This window comes from Notamacropus eugenii, chromosome 5 (assembly GCF_028372415.1).
Source record: "Notamacropus eugenii isolate mMacEug1 chromosome 5, mMacEug1.pri_v2, whole genome shotgun sequence".
In the NCBI taxonomy this organism is placed as follows: Eukaryota; Metazoa; Chordata; class Mammalia; order Diprotodontia; family Macropodidae; genus Notamacropus; species Notamacropus eugenii.
The window spans coordinates 427,125,662-427,142,092 of record NC_092876.1 but is presented as its reverse complement, the minus strand read 5'-3'; the positions used below and the strand labels follow the sequence as shown (position 1 = coordinate 427,142,092).

General features: G+C 38.2%; 1 protein-coding gene across 1 annotated transcript in view; it reads right to left on the bottom strand.

The window, feature by feature from the left end:
- URB1 (URB1 ribosome biogenesis homolog) overlaps nt 1-16,431 on the bottom strand; it is a 100,153-nt gene that overhangs the window by 62,427 nt on the left and 21,295 nt on the right. Inside the window, exons 8-14 of the mRNA XM_072615084.1 lie at nt 15,802-15,923; nt 13,327-13,522; nt 12,270-12,407; nt 10,243-10,416; nt 7,496-7,634; nt 5,953-6,069; nt 4,285-4,397 (exon numbers count right to left, since the gene is read on the bottom strand). Of these exons, the coding sequence (XP_072471185.1) occupies nt 4,285-4,397; nt 5,953-6,069; nt 7,496-7,634; nt 10,243-10,416; nt 12,270-12,407; nt 13,327-13,522; nt 15,802-15,923 (999 nt within the window). The remainder of the gene's footprint in view (nt 1-4,284; nt 4,398-5,952; nt 6,070-7,495; nt 7,635-10,242; nt 10,417-12,269; nt 12,408-13,326; nt 13,523-15,801; nt 15,924-16,431) is intronic.

Genomic DNA, 16,431 nt, shown 5'->3' with positions numbered 1-16,431 from the left:
TATTTGACAAAAACGGATCCATTTATCCCCACTATCCTATATCAATCCTCCCTTTCATGGTTGAACATCATGAGAAGACTGTCTCCAATTAATGCGACTTCCTTTCCTCCCATTATCTTCTTTATTCTCTGGAATCCAGCTTCTGACCGTATCATTCAATTAAAGGTGCTCTCTCCAAAGTTACCAATGATCTCTTCACTGTCAAATTGGCCTTTTCTCAATGCTCGTCCTTCCTGACCTCTGCTGCCTCTGACGCTGTCCCTCTCCCCAGGTTTTCATGCTGCTCTCGCCTGGTGCTCCTACTGGTCTAACTGCTCAGTCTCCTAAGCTGGATCTTCATTGAGGTCATGCCTGTTGAAGGTGGGTGAATGACAAGGCTCTGTCCCAGGTCCTCTTCTCCCTCTATACAATTTCACTTGGTGGTTTCATTAGCTCCCAATGGTTAAATCATCATCTCAATGTAGATGATTCTAAGATCTATCTGTCCAGCTCTAACCTCTAATCTAACCCCCCAGTTTTACATTTCCAAATGCCCAGTGTATATCTTAAACTGAATGTCCCATAGACAGATTTTAAACTCAATATACCCTCCCCTCCATGCTGTTACTCACACAAGACAAGATCCTCTATCTCCCAACTCACAGCATTTCCAGGGGCTGTCCTCCTTGTCTGGAATGCTCTCCCTCCTTATCTCTGCCTCTGTTTTCTCCAAGTCTCAGCTAAAACCCCATCTTCTAAAAGAAGCCTTTCTCAGCTCCTGCTGATGCTAGTGCCTTATGGCCATAAGGTGAATTTATCTCAAATATAACCAAATGTACATAGTTGTCTGCACGTTGTCACCACCAAGAAGTTTTGAATACCTTGAAGACAGAGACCATTTTTGCCCTTCTTGGTACCGCTAGTGCTTAGTGTAGTGCCTGGCATATAAATAAGCACTTAATAAATGTTTATTCACTTGATTCTAAATAATTAACAATCAGAGAAATGAAAATTAAAGCAACTCTGAGGCTCCGTCTAACCCTACCACATTGGCAAAGTGAATAAAAAGGAAAAAGAAAAAAGCTGGATGGGTTGTGGGAGAGCATAAACATTAGGACAGTTAGGTGGTGCAGTGGACAGTGCACTGTGGCCTCAGACACTTACTGGATGAAGGAAGGAAGGGAGGGAGGGAGGGAGGAAGGGAGAGAGGGAAGGAGGGAAGGAAGGAAGGAAGGGAGGGAGGGAGGGGCATTTATGAACCAATGGCAGAGCTGTACACTGGTCTGGCCATGCTGGAAAGCAATTTGAAACGACACTAAGAAAGCCCCTAAACTGTGCACGTCCATCGCACCCCATGGTATCACTATTATACTTGTACTAACTTACTAACACACAATTACAACACTAACTTATACCCCAAAGTGATCAAAGAAAAAAAAGATCAGTACAAAAAAACATACATGAACATAAAAACATAACATACAGTACTGCATGTTATAACATGTACAAAATCTACATGTTATGTATCATGTGTATGTATATACGTATTAGCTTGTATAGACGTGTACATGTGTGTATGTGAATGCATACCCACCCACACAGGCATACACACGCACACACATATATGTGTGTACACATGAACTAAGAGGGTGCTGAATAATGTAAGGAATGTAAGAAATGCTAAAGCAACAGATTCAGGGCCGCCGTGAAGACCAGCAGGAACAAATACAAAGTGCAGTGAGCAGAACGAGGAGAACAACATACAGTAACGACACTGAAACAACTGATCAAAGCAGCAAGTAGCCAGCATTCCGGAGAGCTCATCACAAACATGCTAGCCATTTCCTGTCAGAGAGGTGATGGAGAAAGACAGAGCCAATGAAGGAATTTGTGTATAGTTATTACTAAGGTTTTATTTTTCTTTATTTCTCAAGGGAGAGCGACAGAAGGGAGGGAAGAGAGAGCAAACAAATTTGTTAACTGATAACATAACTTTTTAAAAGAAGTACTAGTACTCAACTGGAAGCTTCATATAGGATGACCTGGATGTAGGAGGAAGGATGCTAAGTGAAGTGACAGAACCAGGAGAACATCGTACACAGTAAAAGCCACATTGTGTGATGGTCACCTTAGATGGACTTGGCTCTTCTCAGCAATACAATGATCTAAGATAATTCCAAGGGACTCATGATGGAAAATGTTAACCACATCCAGAGAAAGTACTATGGAGTCTGAATGCAGATCAAAGCATACTATTTTCTATTTCTTTTCCTTCTCCTGGTTTTTCCCTTTTGTTCTGATTCTTCTCTCACAACATGCCTAATGTGGAAATGTTTAATATGATTTTACAGGTATAGCCTATGTCAGACTGCATGTTGTCTTGGGGTGGGGGAGAGGAGGGAGGGAGAAAAACATTGGAACTCAAAATCTTGTAAAAGTGAATGTTGAAAACTACCTTTGCATGTAATTGAAAAAAATAAAATATTATTAAGTGGGGAAAAAAAAGAAAAAAACAGAATCTAGATGTAGGTCCTTATTAAAGAAGGCACATTATACATTCAAAGTTACAAAGCATGCTTTGCCAATGAAAGTAAACAGTCCAATATGAACTATAAACAAACGGTTCCATCAGAAATACAGAAGAGAAAGTAAAACAAATTATCTCTAAGCACAAGGAGGTCTTCCTAATTATGTGAATTCTTCTAAGGAAATCATCAAGTATGTCATTTTTCCAGGTCTAGCAACTTCCTATGGTTTGATATTCCTGTTATATGAGTTCTCCAATAATGAAGGTAAGCCTCAGGAAGTTAAACCCTGTTAAATCAGTACACTTAGGAGTAAAATACCATACCATCCTCAATTATTTCTTGAGATTACTTAAAAAATAATTTATCTAATATCAACTTCCATGTTCTTGATTCTGATGAAGAGACATTACTGCATTACTATGTCAAAATCAAATTTGTTTTCCATAGCATTCTTAGGGATTTCCTACTGCCTGCTGAATAAAGCATAAACTTGTAATTTTGACATTCAACAACCTCTATATGGTACAGAGGAAAAAGTAATAAATCTGGAGTCAGAGGACCTGGGTTAGCATCCTGGAGTTGCTACTTATTACCCATGTGACCCAGCAAGTCATACTGTCAGTGTCCTCAACTACAAAATAAGGGAGTTAAACTAGAAAAAGTCTACCTCTACATCCAAAAGTGCCCATAATCTTACTGACACTATGGCTCCAACCTATCATTCTAGCCTTCTCTCATGGGATGCCCTTTCATGTACTCTGTACATACAAACTGGACAACTCATTTATCTGTCCTCAATCTGCCTTCTCTCTCTCTCTCTACACCTTTGCTCCTGCTAGCCTCCATGGCCAGAATGAACTCATTTCTTCCTCATCATCATCTCTACCTGTTGACACCTTCTTTCAAGTTCCAATGGAAGTGACTCCATCCCCATAAAGGCTTCCCTGATCCCCAAGCCTGAAGTGAACTGTCTCTCCTCAGGCTTCTCAAAGAATTTTGCACAGCCCTCTCCTTTGTGCTTACCAAGTTTTACCTCATATTACAGCTGGTTACAGAGATGTCATGAAACACCAGTCTCTGAAGAATCAAATTACAGATGACTCAAAGGGTAACAGACAGGTACACAGTAGCTGTGAGCAAACTGGACATTACCAGTGAAAAATTATGCGAAAAGATCATAAAATATAATATCAAAGATGTGTAAAGCTAGAAAAGGTGGTATTCTGGTCCGGCAGTGAGACTGATGGATAAACAGATGACAGACAGCCCATATGCTCCACTACTCCATACAATGTCACAAAATCTAGAGGAAGATCCTCCCTCCGTAGGAGCTTTATGGGAGAGCAAGCTCAAGAGTCATATTGGATGACAGAGATGAATGATATGCCATTTCAGTAAATCGTGAGAAAACACACCAATGAGATTATGGATCAATAAAAATATGGAAGAAATGTCCATGTCCAATTTTTTGTTTAATTATATTACAAACTCCTTGAACTTACAGGCAAATGTCTGAAGATAAATTTCATGGCTGATGTTGTCATTAAACACACAAGTTGGTTCTTCTTGTTCCAGATCTGGACATGAACTTCTAAAAGACATGGCTAATCCAATTTTCTTCAACCTCAACCAACATTTTTCTTCAACCCCTACTCTTGTAATAATTCATGATTCTGCTAAAAACACCTCCAGTTGGGACCTACATAAGATTTTTGGTAATTACATATCAATCTCAGGTTCTGAAGTTGTATGACTAACAAAAAAATAGTTGTCCCACCTGTCCTTTTAACCATGCAAATTTGCTGGCAGGTAATTCCAGGGCCACCTTCAGAATATAGTATTGAAGAACAGGAGGAACTTCCTCTTGAAATCCCTCTTCTGAAATGATACCTAGAGTTTGAAGTGAAAACAATGAATGAGTCTTGGGGGAATAACTATAAGTTAGAAATTTCCTATGGTAATTGCTGTTGCTGGATCAAATTCCCACAATTAGATGAACCAGAAAGTAGGCTTGGTTTTCAGAATAGAAAAGGAAGCTGAGCAAACAATATTATATGATAGCATCTTTGATTCCTATAGTAATTCTATTTCACTCCCTACATTCAACCACTCACCAAGTCCTATTCTTCTTTCCAAGTGACTCTTGTCTTTGTCCTTTGCAGACTATTCCCCAAACTACCACTATAGTAGTACCTTATCACCTCATGCCTGAACTATTCTAATTGGTCTGCCTGATCTTAGCCTTTTTTCAATTAGCTACCTTCCAATTAACCCTGAACACTTAATAATCATGCCACAATGTATTTAGAAATATTTTGGAGTGGGATGGTACATGCCCTTATCATCTCATGCCTAGACCATTTCAACAGCCTACTGGCTGGTCTCCCTGCCACAGATCTACTCTAGACCACCCTCCACTCTGTTGTCAAAGTAATCTTCCTAAAGCCACCAGCCTTCACAGTGAAACATATTTTCCAAACTAGCTTTTTCCCATCCTCCCCTATGACTTTCACAAATAAAACATCAAATATCAAAGTATGTGTTGACTGTAGGGAATGAGATCTTGTCAAGGTTTTCTAAAAGCTCTCTACTTCATACATTACAATGAATGGTGGTGAATAACCAGTAGTCACCTTTGCAGTGTTCTTGTTGCTTGCATCATGTATGCTATGAGGCAAAAAGAGGATCTAGTATCCAACAATAACATCTGTTTGATATAGATCTGTTTGCTTCTCAGTACGTGAAGGAATCAAGTCCTCTAACTTTGAGGAGAAACCCAAAAGTCATCAATCATTTACCTGACACTTTTTTAGGCCTACTGGTTTCTTGTACACTTAGGGTACACGGTTCAGTTCCTCCAGTATTTTGCCAACTTGGTCATTAGAAAAAGATCACAGGTTAAGTGCACCAGAAGTTAAATTAATACTTGTAGATGGCTTAAGATGCTGATGACCATTCACTCCCTTTCTGCCACGATCACGACAAAAGAGGAATGCAGTTTCATGGGAATAAAACAAATCTGCATTTTTTTGGTCATTTTTGTGAACTGCTACGACTGAAAAGAACAAAATATATCAGCAGGTAGCCAATCTTCTTATAATGAAACATACTGAATAAGCTAGCCTGGTCCTCAGGTAAACCCATGGAGGGCTTTCAGTCCATTTCTGTAGATCCAGCCCATGTACTATTCATGGCATGTATCTCAACCACTCCCAGGAACATTTCTATGATACCAATAACCAATTATTATATGGAAAGGAAGACATACATTTTAATATTGAAGTAGGCAAATACAGTCAGGAAGATAAACTTGTTAGAAAAAAGAAACATAATTTACACCGAAGTATCTCAAGAAAGTTTGCCTACTATTTTGGAATATTTGCAGTACTGATCAAAGCCAGTGGCAGAGATAATTGACAAATGATTGTAATCATCTCAGAAATACCTTTTAGAAGTTTGCTGAAGTCAAATGTACATTGAATGACAACATGAGGAACCACCATCTGGTAATGACAAATGACTTGAAGTAAAATAGCCTTCAAAAGAGTTGTTTCTGCATCATCTAAGTCAAATAAGACCAAGATAAATTAGAGAATACAGTCATTTTTTTTCCTCTTAATCATTTACACCTTAGCAATCATGTTAATTCTAATACTAAGAAAATATTTACATTCACTTCTATAATGTTGCTAAGAAGACCTAGAGAGAACCTAGAGAGAAAAAAGTTTTCAAATATTAATTAAAACAAGTTGCATGATCAACTAGATAAAACTATGCTGTGTTAAAAAAAAGACATAAAACAGCAACCAGCACTGAATTTGGCTCAGAATACAGCTGTGGACAGTCACACTGTGCTGTGCTGAGCACGGAGCAGACTTGTAGGGTAGCAGATGGGTCAACAAAGCCATCATAGTATATTGATCAAAAAGCATTTATTAAATGCTTACCTACTACAGGCCAGGTACTGCTGAGGGTACAGAGACAGAAGTGAAACAGACCGTATCCTCAAAGAACTTGCATTTTAATGAGGCAAGTAACATATACATATGTAATTATGTAAACAAGGAATTATGGGAGTTTTGAGGGGAGAAGACAATAGCAATTGAGGGGAATCAGGAAAGGCTTCATGAAGGGGGTAGAGCTGGAAATGGGTCTTGAAGGAAGGCTATAATAAATAACAATAGAGGAAAGGGTATTCCCTTTCCAGGTATTGGGGAAAAGAGAGTAGAAATGCATGGAGATGGGAATGGAATACATTGGGTGTGGAAGACCCATATGGCTGAACTGCAGAGCTTATGGAAGAGAAAAAACACACAAGAACACTGGAAAAGTAAGAAGGGCCCAGGTAGTAAGGATATTTAAATGTCAAAGAGAAGAATTATTTTTTATCCTAATCCCTATCATAATAGGGAGCCACTATACTTTAATGTGTGTGCTTGGGGGCAGGACAGAGGGGGGAAAAGAGAAAGGGTTGACATAATCAGACATGAGCTTTAGAAAACCACTTTAGTGTTTATGTGAGAGAGGGATTGGAGAGAAGTTTACAGTAGAAAGACCAACTAAGAGGCTACTGAAATAGTCCAGATGAGAAGGGATGAGGACCCGAATCAAGGTGGAAGCTACTGAATATTAAGAAAATGATCTATATATAAGGAATTGCAAATATAAAAATGGCAAGATTGGCAACTGAGTGAATATATGAGTTGAGTGAGGATGAGTTAACGGTGAATACATGTTAAACAAGAGTGTATTTTACAAGTCAAATTTTGAGAGAGGAAAACAGCTACCTTTTATCTAATTCTTTGAAAATATAAATAACTTAAGAAAGAATTTTAAAAAGGTAAAGTATATATTTTCGAAAAGTCAGAAATATCCCAGAACTTGGATTAAATCTTTTAATAAGAATATTTTCAATACTCTACTATACTTTCCAGATGGCAAAAAGAAAGTTATTTGCATGTATTTAGAGGATCCACACATGTACTCACCATGTTTGTGATCTACTTCTGTAGTTTCAGTCATTTCATCCTCAGGTGAACTTTTCTTTTCTGACTCATCCTCTTCATTAGATTTTTGTTTTCCAAGTGACTGCCACACACATACAATATTGTTCAGATCTGGTAAAAGCTACACAGGGAAAGGAAAACGGAGTCAACACAAATGGTGTATTCCCTAAACCAACATACTTCCTTCTAACCGTAGCTGGGGCGGTGAGAGAAATGATCATTTTTCTTACATATTCACAACCAATTATGAAGGTTGAGCTTTTCCCTTTCTATTTCCTCATTCAGAAACCAACCCTGCAGGTTACTCAGCCAGTCTCTGAAGGACACTGCTGAGAGACGAGATTGCTCAAATGCTCAGGGTACAAGTTTTTGATCTTGGGTGGGACCCCACCCAACCAGAAGACCTTACAAACAGAATCTAGACTAGGCAAGATCTAGCCCTTAGAAAATAAGTCCCTGTCTCTGGGACCTTCCATCAGAATTTAGGGTGATCCAGCTTATAAACAGGAAAACCAACCAGAGCAGTCTAGGTAGAAATGGATTCTTTTCTTTGGACTGCTGGAGGTGGCTGGGTCTCATGATCTAGTCACATTCTCAACAGGAGTTGGAAGACTTTTTGCCCACCTCCTCAGTAATATATTCCACACCTTCATTGACTGTTAAGCAATCTGAGTTGATTTCCACTCTCAGGTATACCACCCCCCCAAAAGGTTTTTTAAGCACTGAATGTTCTCCGGGGGCAGGGGTCTTTGATTTTTGAGAGGAAGCCAGTAACCATTTTATTAATTATTTGCTAGCCATAATTAATAAAATTACTACTTGCCCAGAAATTCTGTTTGTTTATTTGTCACAATGGAGAAAAGATGAGGACAAAAATTCAGAGTGCCAACAAGGAGCCCCTTCCTGCTATGTTCTCCTGGGGACCTAATCCATCTTCATCCGCATAGTTTTCCATTGAGCTTTTTCCTCTATAAGGCTTATAAAGGTACTGAACCATCCTTTATAATATTGCTTCTCCAGGAAAATAAAAATATTTAAGTCCCTTCAAGAAAATGGGCTATGAACTTTTAAAAACTGACTTAAAAGTGAACTTCTGGCACACAACCTGCTAGTGATCTGAGGAAAGGTGACCTGTGCATCTAAGTGCACATGAAAAAAGGTGATCTTGGTGTTCATATCACCTTCTCACACTGTAGTCTATTTAGCACAATCCCTGGGCAGAGGACACCAACAGCTCACACTGCGATGATGCTCTCAAGGGTCTCCAAAGCACTTCCCTACAACATTCACAACTTTTTGAGGCAGGTGGCCTAGATATTCCTGGCTCCAGGTAATAGAGAAGATCCACTTTGAAGGAGTATGGCTCATGGGGGTAGAGGGCTGGACAGCAAGATCAAGTTCCCACTCTGCTTTTGACACTTAGTAGCTGTGTGAGTACAAGAAAGTCTAGATGGACAGACCTGAGTTCAAATCCAGCCTCAGATACCTCCTTAACTGTGTGAACCTGGACAAGTCACTTTACCCTGTCCGTCTCAATTTCCTCATCTGTAAAATGATCTGGAGGAGGAAATGGCAAACCACTTCAGTATCTTTGCCAAGAAAACCTCAAAAAAGGTCATGGAGAATCAAACCCAACTGAACAACAGTCACAACAAAGGTGTATAATGCATATAACTTTAAAGCATGACACAAGTTATATTGCTAACAGAGTTATGAATTTATGCATACTGGGTGATGATTACTGGAAAGCAATATAGAATTATTTCATGAGAGCTACAAAAGTGTTCCTACTCATTCCTAGGTCTTTGCCTTCATTATTACTGACCCATTGGAAAAGACTTTTGAGTATATTTTAGCAACACAATTTATAATTAAAAACTAGAAACAAGTTGCATCAAATTACTGGAAAACAGCAGAACAAACTGAGATATCTGAATGCAATGGAGTATTATTACACTGGAGGAAATGACAAATATATGAAGAATGCAAAAAACTGGCAAGACATATTAAGTGATGCAAAGTGAAAGAAGTAAAACCAAAACAATCTATTTACTGACTACAACCACATAATTAAGGGTAGCAGAACTAAGACTCAGATAAATACACAGAAAATAAGTTCAGAGGGAACAAAACAAGATGGCAGAGGAGGGAAATGCTAAGAACAGCTCTGGAAGTTCACTGGTGTAAGGAATTTCCAGTGAGAACATTCCCTCTGCCAATGCAGATCAGGAGCTGCTCCACACGTTAGTCTTAGGGAATTTCAGAGGCACTGAAGGTCATAGCCACTATGTGTCAGAGGTAGGACTGGAAGCCAGGTCTTCCTGGCCCTGAGAGTGCCTCTTTATCCATTATACCAGTATGTCATTTTATAATTATAATTAATCACTTTTAAAATACAAACTGTAATGAATAGAAATTTATGGTTTCATATACAATCCATCAGCTTTTTTTCTTTTTACTATTTGTTCTTTGGAAGTATCTGGACACTTGTATTCAATGGCAGAAGGTAAAAGAAACTGAAGAAGCTGTGACTTGCCCCCATCACAACCATGGGGCTCTGTGTCTTGCACTTCCTACTGTGCTGCGCTATGGGCCCTTTATCCCTGGGATTTTCTACCTCCTGGTTTTCTGGTGTTCTTCACTCAGGACCACATGTAGCAGCTACTACAGCATAGCAACCTGCTATTTACTTCCAGCCTTTGAAAGGACCACACTGTTTCCTTTCTTACCTTGCTCACAGCTTCTCTGTACAGATGCACAAACTCCTCCATCATCACAGCAGTGTAGATGCTTGACTCCTGCCACACATCCTTATTGAGACAGTGATCAATGTTTTTTAATGCTCTCTTCAAAATGGTGGAAATAAGTGATAAAATTGTGTGATTTACTGATTTGTTTTCCAGCTGAGAGGAACGAAGGAGAAAAAGGTCAATCAACAACAGTTCTTCATAATACACTGTTGGACAGACTGTAATTTCACAAGGTGGGATCTAACTAGTAGAACCCAAGGGAGAATGTAAGACATTTAGAACTCAGGGACCTTTTAGAGGACTGTCTTTCGGTCACCCATCAGAGATTTTTTTTTTCTCCCTTGAAGGGCAAACAAGTGAAAGAGTTCAGGATACAAGACAGACTTTTTCTGGAGTCATCTAGCATGGCTTACCCACTTGCCAATGATGTTCTTGATACAATGTGTTTTATCATAGAGAATAAAGCTTTATTAGTTAGAACCCTACCAACTAGAAATATTTTCTGCCACTTACAGATAAATACACAAATGTCAAAACATCAAGTTTGTATTAGGGATTTATTTTAAAAAACAACTTCATAGATATGTCCTACTACATCCTACTACATAAAATACTACATTTTCTTTATCAATAGTCCTGTACAATAATCACAGATATTCAAAGTGATGGTCTCTGCAAGGCTCTCAAATCCTTAAAATATACCATACTTACCAAAATGGGAAAACAGATGGTAAAAATACTTTCGACAAAGTTTAAATTAAAAAGGGTCATCTGGTTATATTAATAAGATTCCATTTTCTGAGCATTACAGTTAACTGAGGTTTTATCCTATCATATATGAGGTATATACTAGACATTAGCTAATCACAAGATTCTTGCCCTGTAATTATATCAAAGGCAGAAAAATCAAAAGATCAAATAAAGCTTTAAACTCACAATCCAAAGTACTTGAAGCAAGGTGCTAATAAGTCAACTGTTACACACCTTGCTTCCAAAAAAGAAATGACAAATATATAAAGGATCGAAAAAATTTTTTAAAGCCCAGTTAGGAAAAGACAGGTATGAGAAGGTCAAAGCAGAATTCTCATTTGTGCCTATGGGTCAGATCAGGCTTCCTCCCTAAACTGCACGCAGGAAGAGCTATAAGAAAGCAGAAAGTACAAAAATACCCCTAGCCACTGACATTTCTGTTGAAAGATGACTTGACAAAAATCCTGAGAAATGGGTCATCCATATATGGAAGGCTACCATCTACACTTCTGTTTGCAATTTTAGCAGTGGATATTTAAGGTATAAAATTAATCTTAACTGTCTGAGGCAGTCAGAATTAAGATCTTAAAAGAGAGTGAACACTGCCAACAAGAGCAAACTTTTTCAGAAACTTCAAATGCTCTTCCAAGTCATGCCTATAAAGGAGATATCTGACAAATTCCTTAAACCATATTTTCATGCCAGGCCCCTAGGATAAAATACTGTCTCCCACAAAGAACAGGACAAACTGTCTGGGTCCTAACTTCACTTATTTGGCAAACAGAACAAAAGTCCCTTTTGATTGGTGCCCCTACAACCTCTTTCTGTCTCTTCCCATTACCAACTCCCAGACCATATGCTGGAAAGGTACCAAAAGAAATTTTAAACCCACAATCTCAATCAAAGGAGCCAACATGATTATAATGTAACTTACCTCACTGAATGATTTATCCTCCAAAGACCAACCTTGCTAAATCTGAAAAGGCTCATGATTAGAGAGATGGACACAGCAACTCATCAAACACTCTACTAAAATGAGAAGCTGCAACCTGTACGAGTAGGAGTCCCCACATACAGAACATCACAGTTTATGTAGTAAAGTAGAGCATTCAAAGTAAGATTTCCTTCCTAAGAACCTAACGATGAAACTGACAGATATACACAAATACAACCAGCATATGACTCTCAAAACAGTTATACAACAATCTACGTAGAGGAAAACAAGAACTAAAATGACAGCAATAAAATTGTCTTACCTTTAATCCCTGAGTAAACATGATTTTGTTGCACACGCTGGGAACTGTTGTCACCATGACCATGGAAAGCAATCTAGACAACGGTATGAACTCTTTGGTTTTAAATGCTGGGGAAATCTCTGGCTGAGCCTCAAAAATCTGTAGAAGAAGAAATAACACTTAGGTAATGCCCGAGCTAAAAATTAATGCTGAGGCTAATTCTACACAACATTACTGAATGATGGCACCATTATGATTAATTAATCATTAAAATATTAAAGGTTAAGGAATTAATTTTTTCTGTGCTGTTCTGCAGGACAAAATAAGGACCAAACAATGGAAGATACAGAGACAGACTTAGGACCACAGGAGGAAGAACAAAGAGAACTCTGAGTTACCTTTATGGGACAGTTACTGAAAGAGTGAAAGCAGAGCTAATTCACCTATCTACTTGTCAGAGATACGTGTACTGTTGGGGGCTTGATTCTGGCTCAGAAGTTGAACTCACAAAAACCAAAGTTAAGAACTGCATCCTACACTGCCTCCCTCTGCCAATCATCATGGACACCAGCACTGGAGACCCTAAGGCAAACTTCTCTTGGCAAGCTGGCCCTTTTTACAAATAAAATGAAGAACATCAGCGCGAAGTTCCTGGTAATCCAGGAATGTCCCATTAATCTTGTGCTTGATTCCCCATGGTACTCACTACTGACTGCTTGTAAATCATTTCAGGGTCTACAATTCTCAAGGATTATTATACAGGTTATCCCAAAAGGATTAGTGTAGTTTTAAGCTTTTAAAATTTAAAGAAGGAAGAAAAATACCCACAACCAATGATATTTTTTTTAAGTTATCACAGGCCCCCAGGACTGATGGGGCACCCTGCATGTTCTCTGTGCTGACAGGTTGCATATGCTTGGTAAGTAAGGCTGAGGGACAACTCGAGCGCATTCTGGATTATGAAAACACAAAGGAAGTGTATATATACAAACACAGAAATTCTCAGTGTTCCACACCACACGTGAAGCAAAAATGAAAATTTTAACTCTTCATCTTCAACCATAGTCATTTTCCTTACCTTCCTTAGCAGCCTGATATTGTTTAACCAAGCCGACTTCATCCTTGGAACAAAGGAATAGGTCACCTCCTTAAAGTACTTAGTGAGTAAGTCTGGGCATACTTTTAGGATGTTCACTACAAGATCAGCCACCATGTCATCATCTGCTGCTGTCTTCAAACCCAGTAAGAAGTTCAAGAGGGTCAAGTTCCCTCCTCTGATAAATAGGAAAAAAAAAAAACCAAACACCAGATCTGTGTAAAACTTCTTAAAAACTCCAAAAACCACTGGTTACTACAATAAATGCCAATTCCTCTGTAGGACTGAGGAAAAGGTAATTCTAAACTAACACTACACTGTATCATGGAGGAATTAAAATTAGACCATTGGGTTTTCTCCAGGTTTCAGGATGAAATACTCCAATTCTTTTGGGAGGTTTTAAATCTTATTTTGCTCCATCTGATCTGCCTTGTTTTCCTACTCATCCTCTCCCCCACCCCCACCAAAGACATTAAAAAACCATTCCAGTTTCTTTTTTTACCTCTTCTACATATGGTTTGTTCTAAATAAAAACCCAAGAGAGAAATGAGAAAAGGCTAGAGAAAAAAAGCCCACCCTAATCTCACAAGATAGTTTTCAGAGGAATAAGTCAAATGTCTAAGATATCTCATTTCCCCAAAACGATTTCTAAGAAGTTTTTAGTAAGGTACAACCTAGCGTATCTGACTTCTCCGGCTTGCTTCTGAGTACTCTGTCTTTAGCGACACATGAAATATATTTCGTGATCTAGGTTTTGAAATACTGAGACTAAATCAAGAGATAAAAAATATTTGAAGAAGTCAATCTTATTCTAAACCAAGCAAACTTTCAATTAAAAAAACTCTTAGTGTGATGAAAACTAGAAGCAAAAGAAGGACTGAGGATAACGGCGCAGAAAACGAGATGTAGGACAAGCTGTAGCCAATACATTTTAGGGATTTTCTTTCCCCCCTTCTATCATTCGATCTGAAAATTAGTATTTTACATGACCCTTTGATACTATGGAGAATATCAAGTTTAATAAATATATGCATGTGTCTATACATACATATTACATATACTTATATACGTAGTGTGTCTATATGGTAACAACATATACGTACATATACACCATCTTTACTTTATTATAACATTTAATGACAATTTTTAACATGCTCCTCATAAAACCAGAAAAGCTAAAAGTGCAGCACCTTTGTAACTCATTTGTAATGAGTATTTTGAAAAGAAGTTAAATTAGATGGTGTAATCACCATATTAGGAAGGTACTTCTAAAGTTAATGTACCTGCCATGATGATTCTGAGTAAAACAATAAAGGGAAGTTAAGTCACTTCACTTGAGCTGTTTCCTTATTTACCTAAGGGGTTATGCTGAAGCCAGCTCATACCAACTCACAGGAGGCAATTCTTAAATTTTCAGCGTGAGCTTTAACACCTTGGAAATTAGCAAAGCTACAAATCATAGACGAATTTATTGGAGAAAATGTTAATAATACGGATTAAACTTAAATGTATGTCATGGATACAATCACTACCTCCCCCCACCTTACCCCCCCCCAAAAGAAAACAAACCTGGTTGTTAAACATTTACCAGCAAATTGCTGCTAATCTCTGAGATGGCAATAACACTTACTATTTTATTCATCGATAGTCTAGACTGGAGAATCTGCTCCCAATCAAACCTGGGTTTATTCATAGACCCTTTGTGATCCTATGAACCTAAAGCACCCCCTCTAGCTCCTGCTCCAGATCTAGCACTGGAAGGGATCTTAGAAGCAATCTAGACTAACCCTTTATTTTAGAGATGAGGAATCTAAGGCCGAAGAGGTTAAGTGAAGCATCCCCCAGATCACACAGAGTAAAAAACATCAGAGCAGGACTTGAATCTAGGCCCTCTGAATCCAGGGCCTGTACCACCAGTCTCTGGGTGTCAGGAAAAGTCACTTAGGTCAGTTCCAAGACTCAATGGGGCTCTGAGTAATTTTTTGGTAGTTTCTGGGCTCTTCCTTTGGAGTTTCCCTCCAGGGTAATCTCAATCTAACAGGAGACTGAATCCACAAAACCTAACCCCGGCTCCCTGGGATGTCTGGTTCCAAGAATGACACAGGTTCCCAGGGAATATACATGTATTCCAAGTTTGCCTCAAACCCATGAGACTCAGCTGACCACAGCTAGGCCTCAGGCTTAGAGCAAATAAGATTCCAGTTCAAGTTACTGCAGATTATACTCTACCCTTGGACATTTTCCTCCACAAGAACTCAATAAATAAAATCTCTATGGGCAGTTTTCCGGTCTGGAAAAAAAAGAACGAAAGGGGGAAAGACAAGATGATTTCTAAGGTCTCTGTGAATCCTAAAATTCTTCAATTAACTAAAGAGTAACTGAATTTGTTGACCTTCACATACACAATGGCTTGTAAAAAATACAGACCGTTGTACACACAACCATATTGTATTTTACCTGCCCAGAGTACCAAGAGATGCATCATAGAAGTTAATGCCATGTTTCAGAGAACAGCAAAGGTCCATTAGGAAATTGTGAACAAGTTCCCTCACCATGGTCTTGGCTGCTTCTTCAGTAGGCTATAAGGGAGATAGGAAGTAGCAAGGGAAAAAAAAACAGAAAAAAGAGAAAGGAGAAAAAACAAAACGTTTAATGGAAGAGGATAAAAATAGAAAAAAAGAATTTATTTCTAAGTTATATAAATATTTGGATTTATATCAAAGTGTGGCATGATTAAGATAGAATTTTTGTTAAATGGCAAGTTTGTACCTTTGTTCTGGAACAAGCTTAATACCTCTTTAACGCATCAAGTTTATTTTATTTTTATGAATAAAATTCCACATTTAGGAATGTTTTATTAAGCACTTTAAACTTTCAGGCATGCAAGAGAGTCAAATAATCTTTCCAAAACAACAAAGTATTTTTTAAAATTTAATGGTATTTTATTTTTTCTAATTACATGTAAATACAATTTTCAACATTCAGTTTTTGAAAAATTTTGAGTTCCAAATTTTTCTCCCTCCCTTCACCCAAAATGGCAAGCAATAGGATGGAGGTTAGACATGTGCAATCACGTAAAACATATTG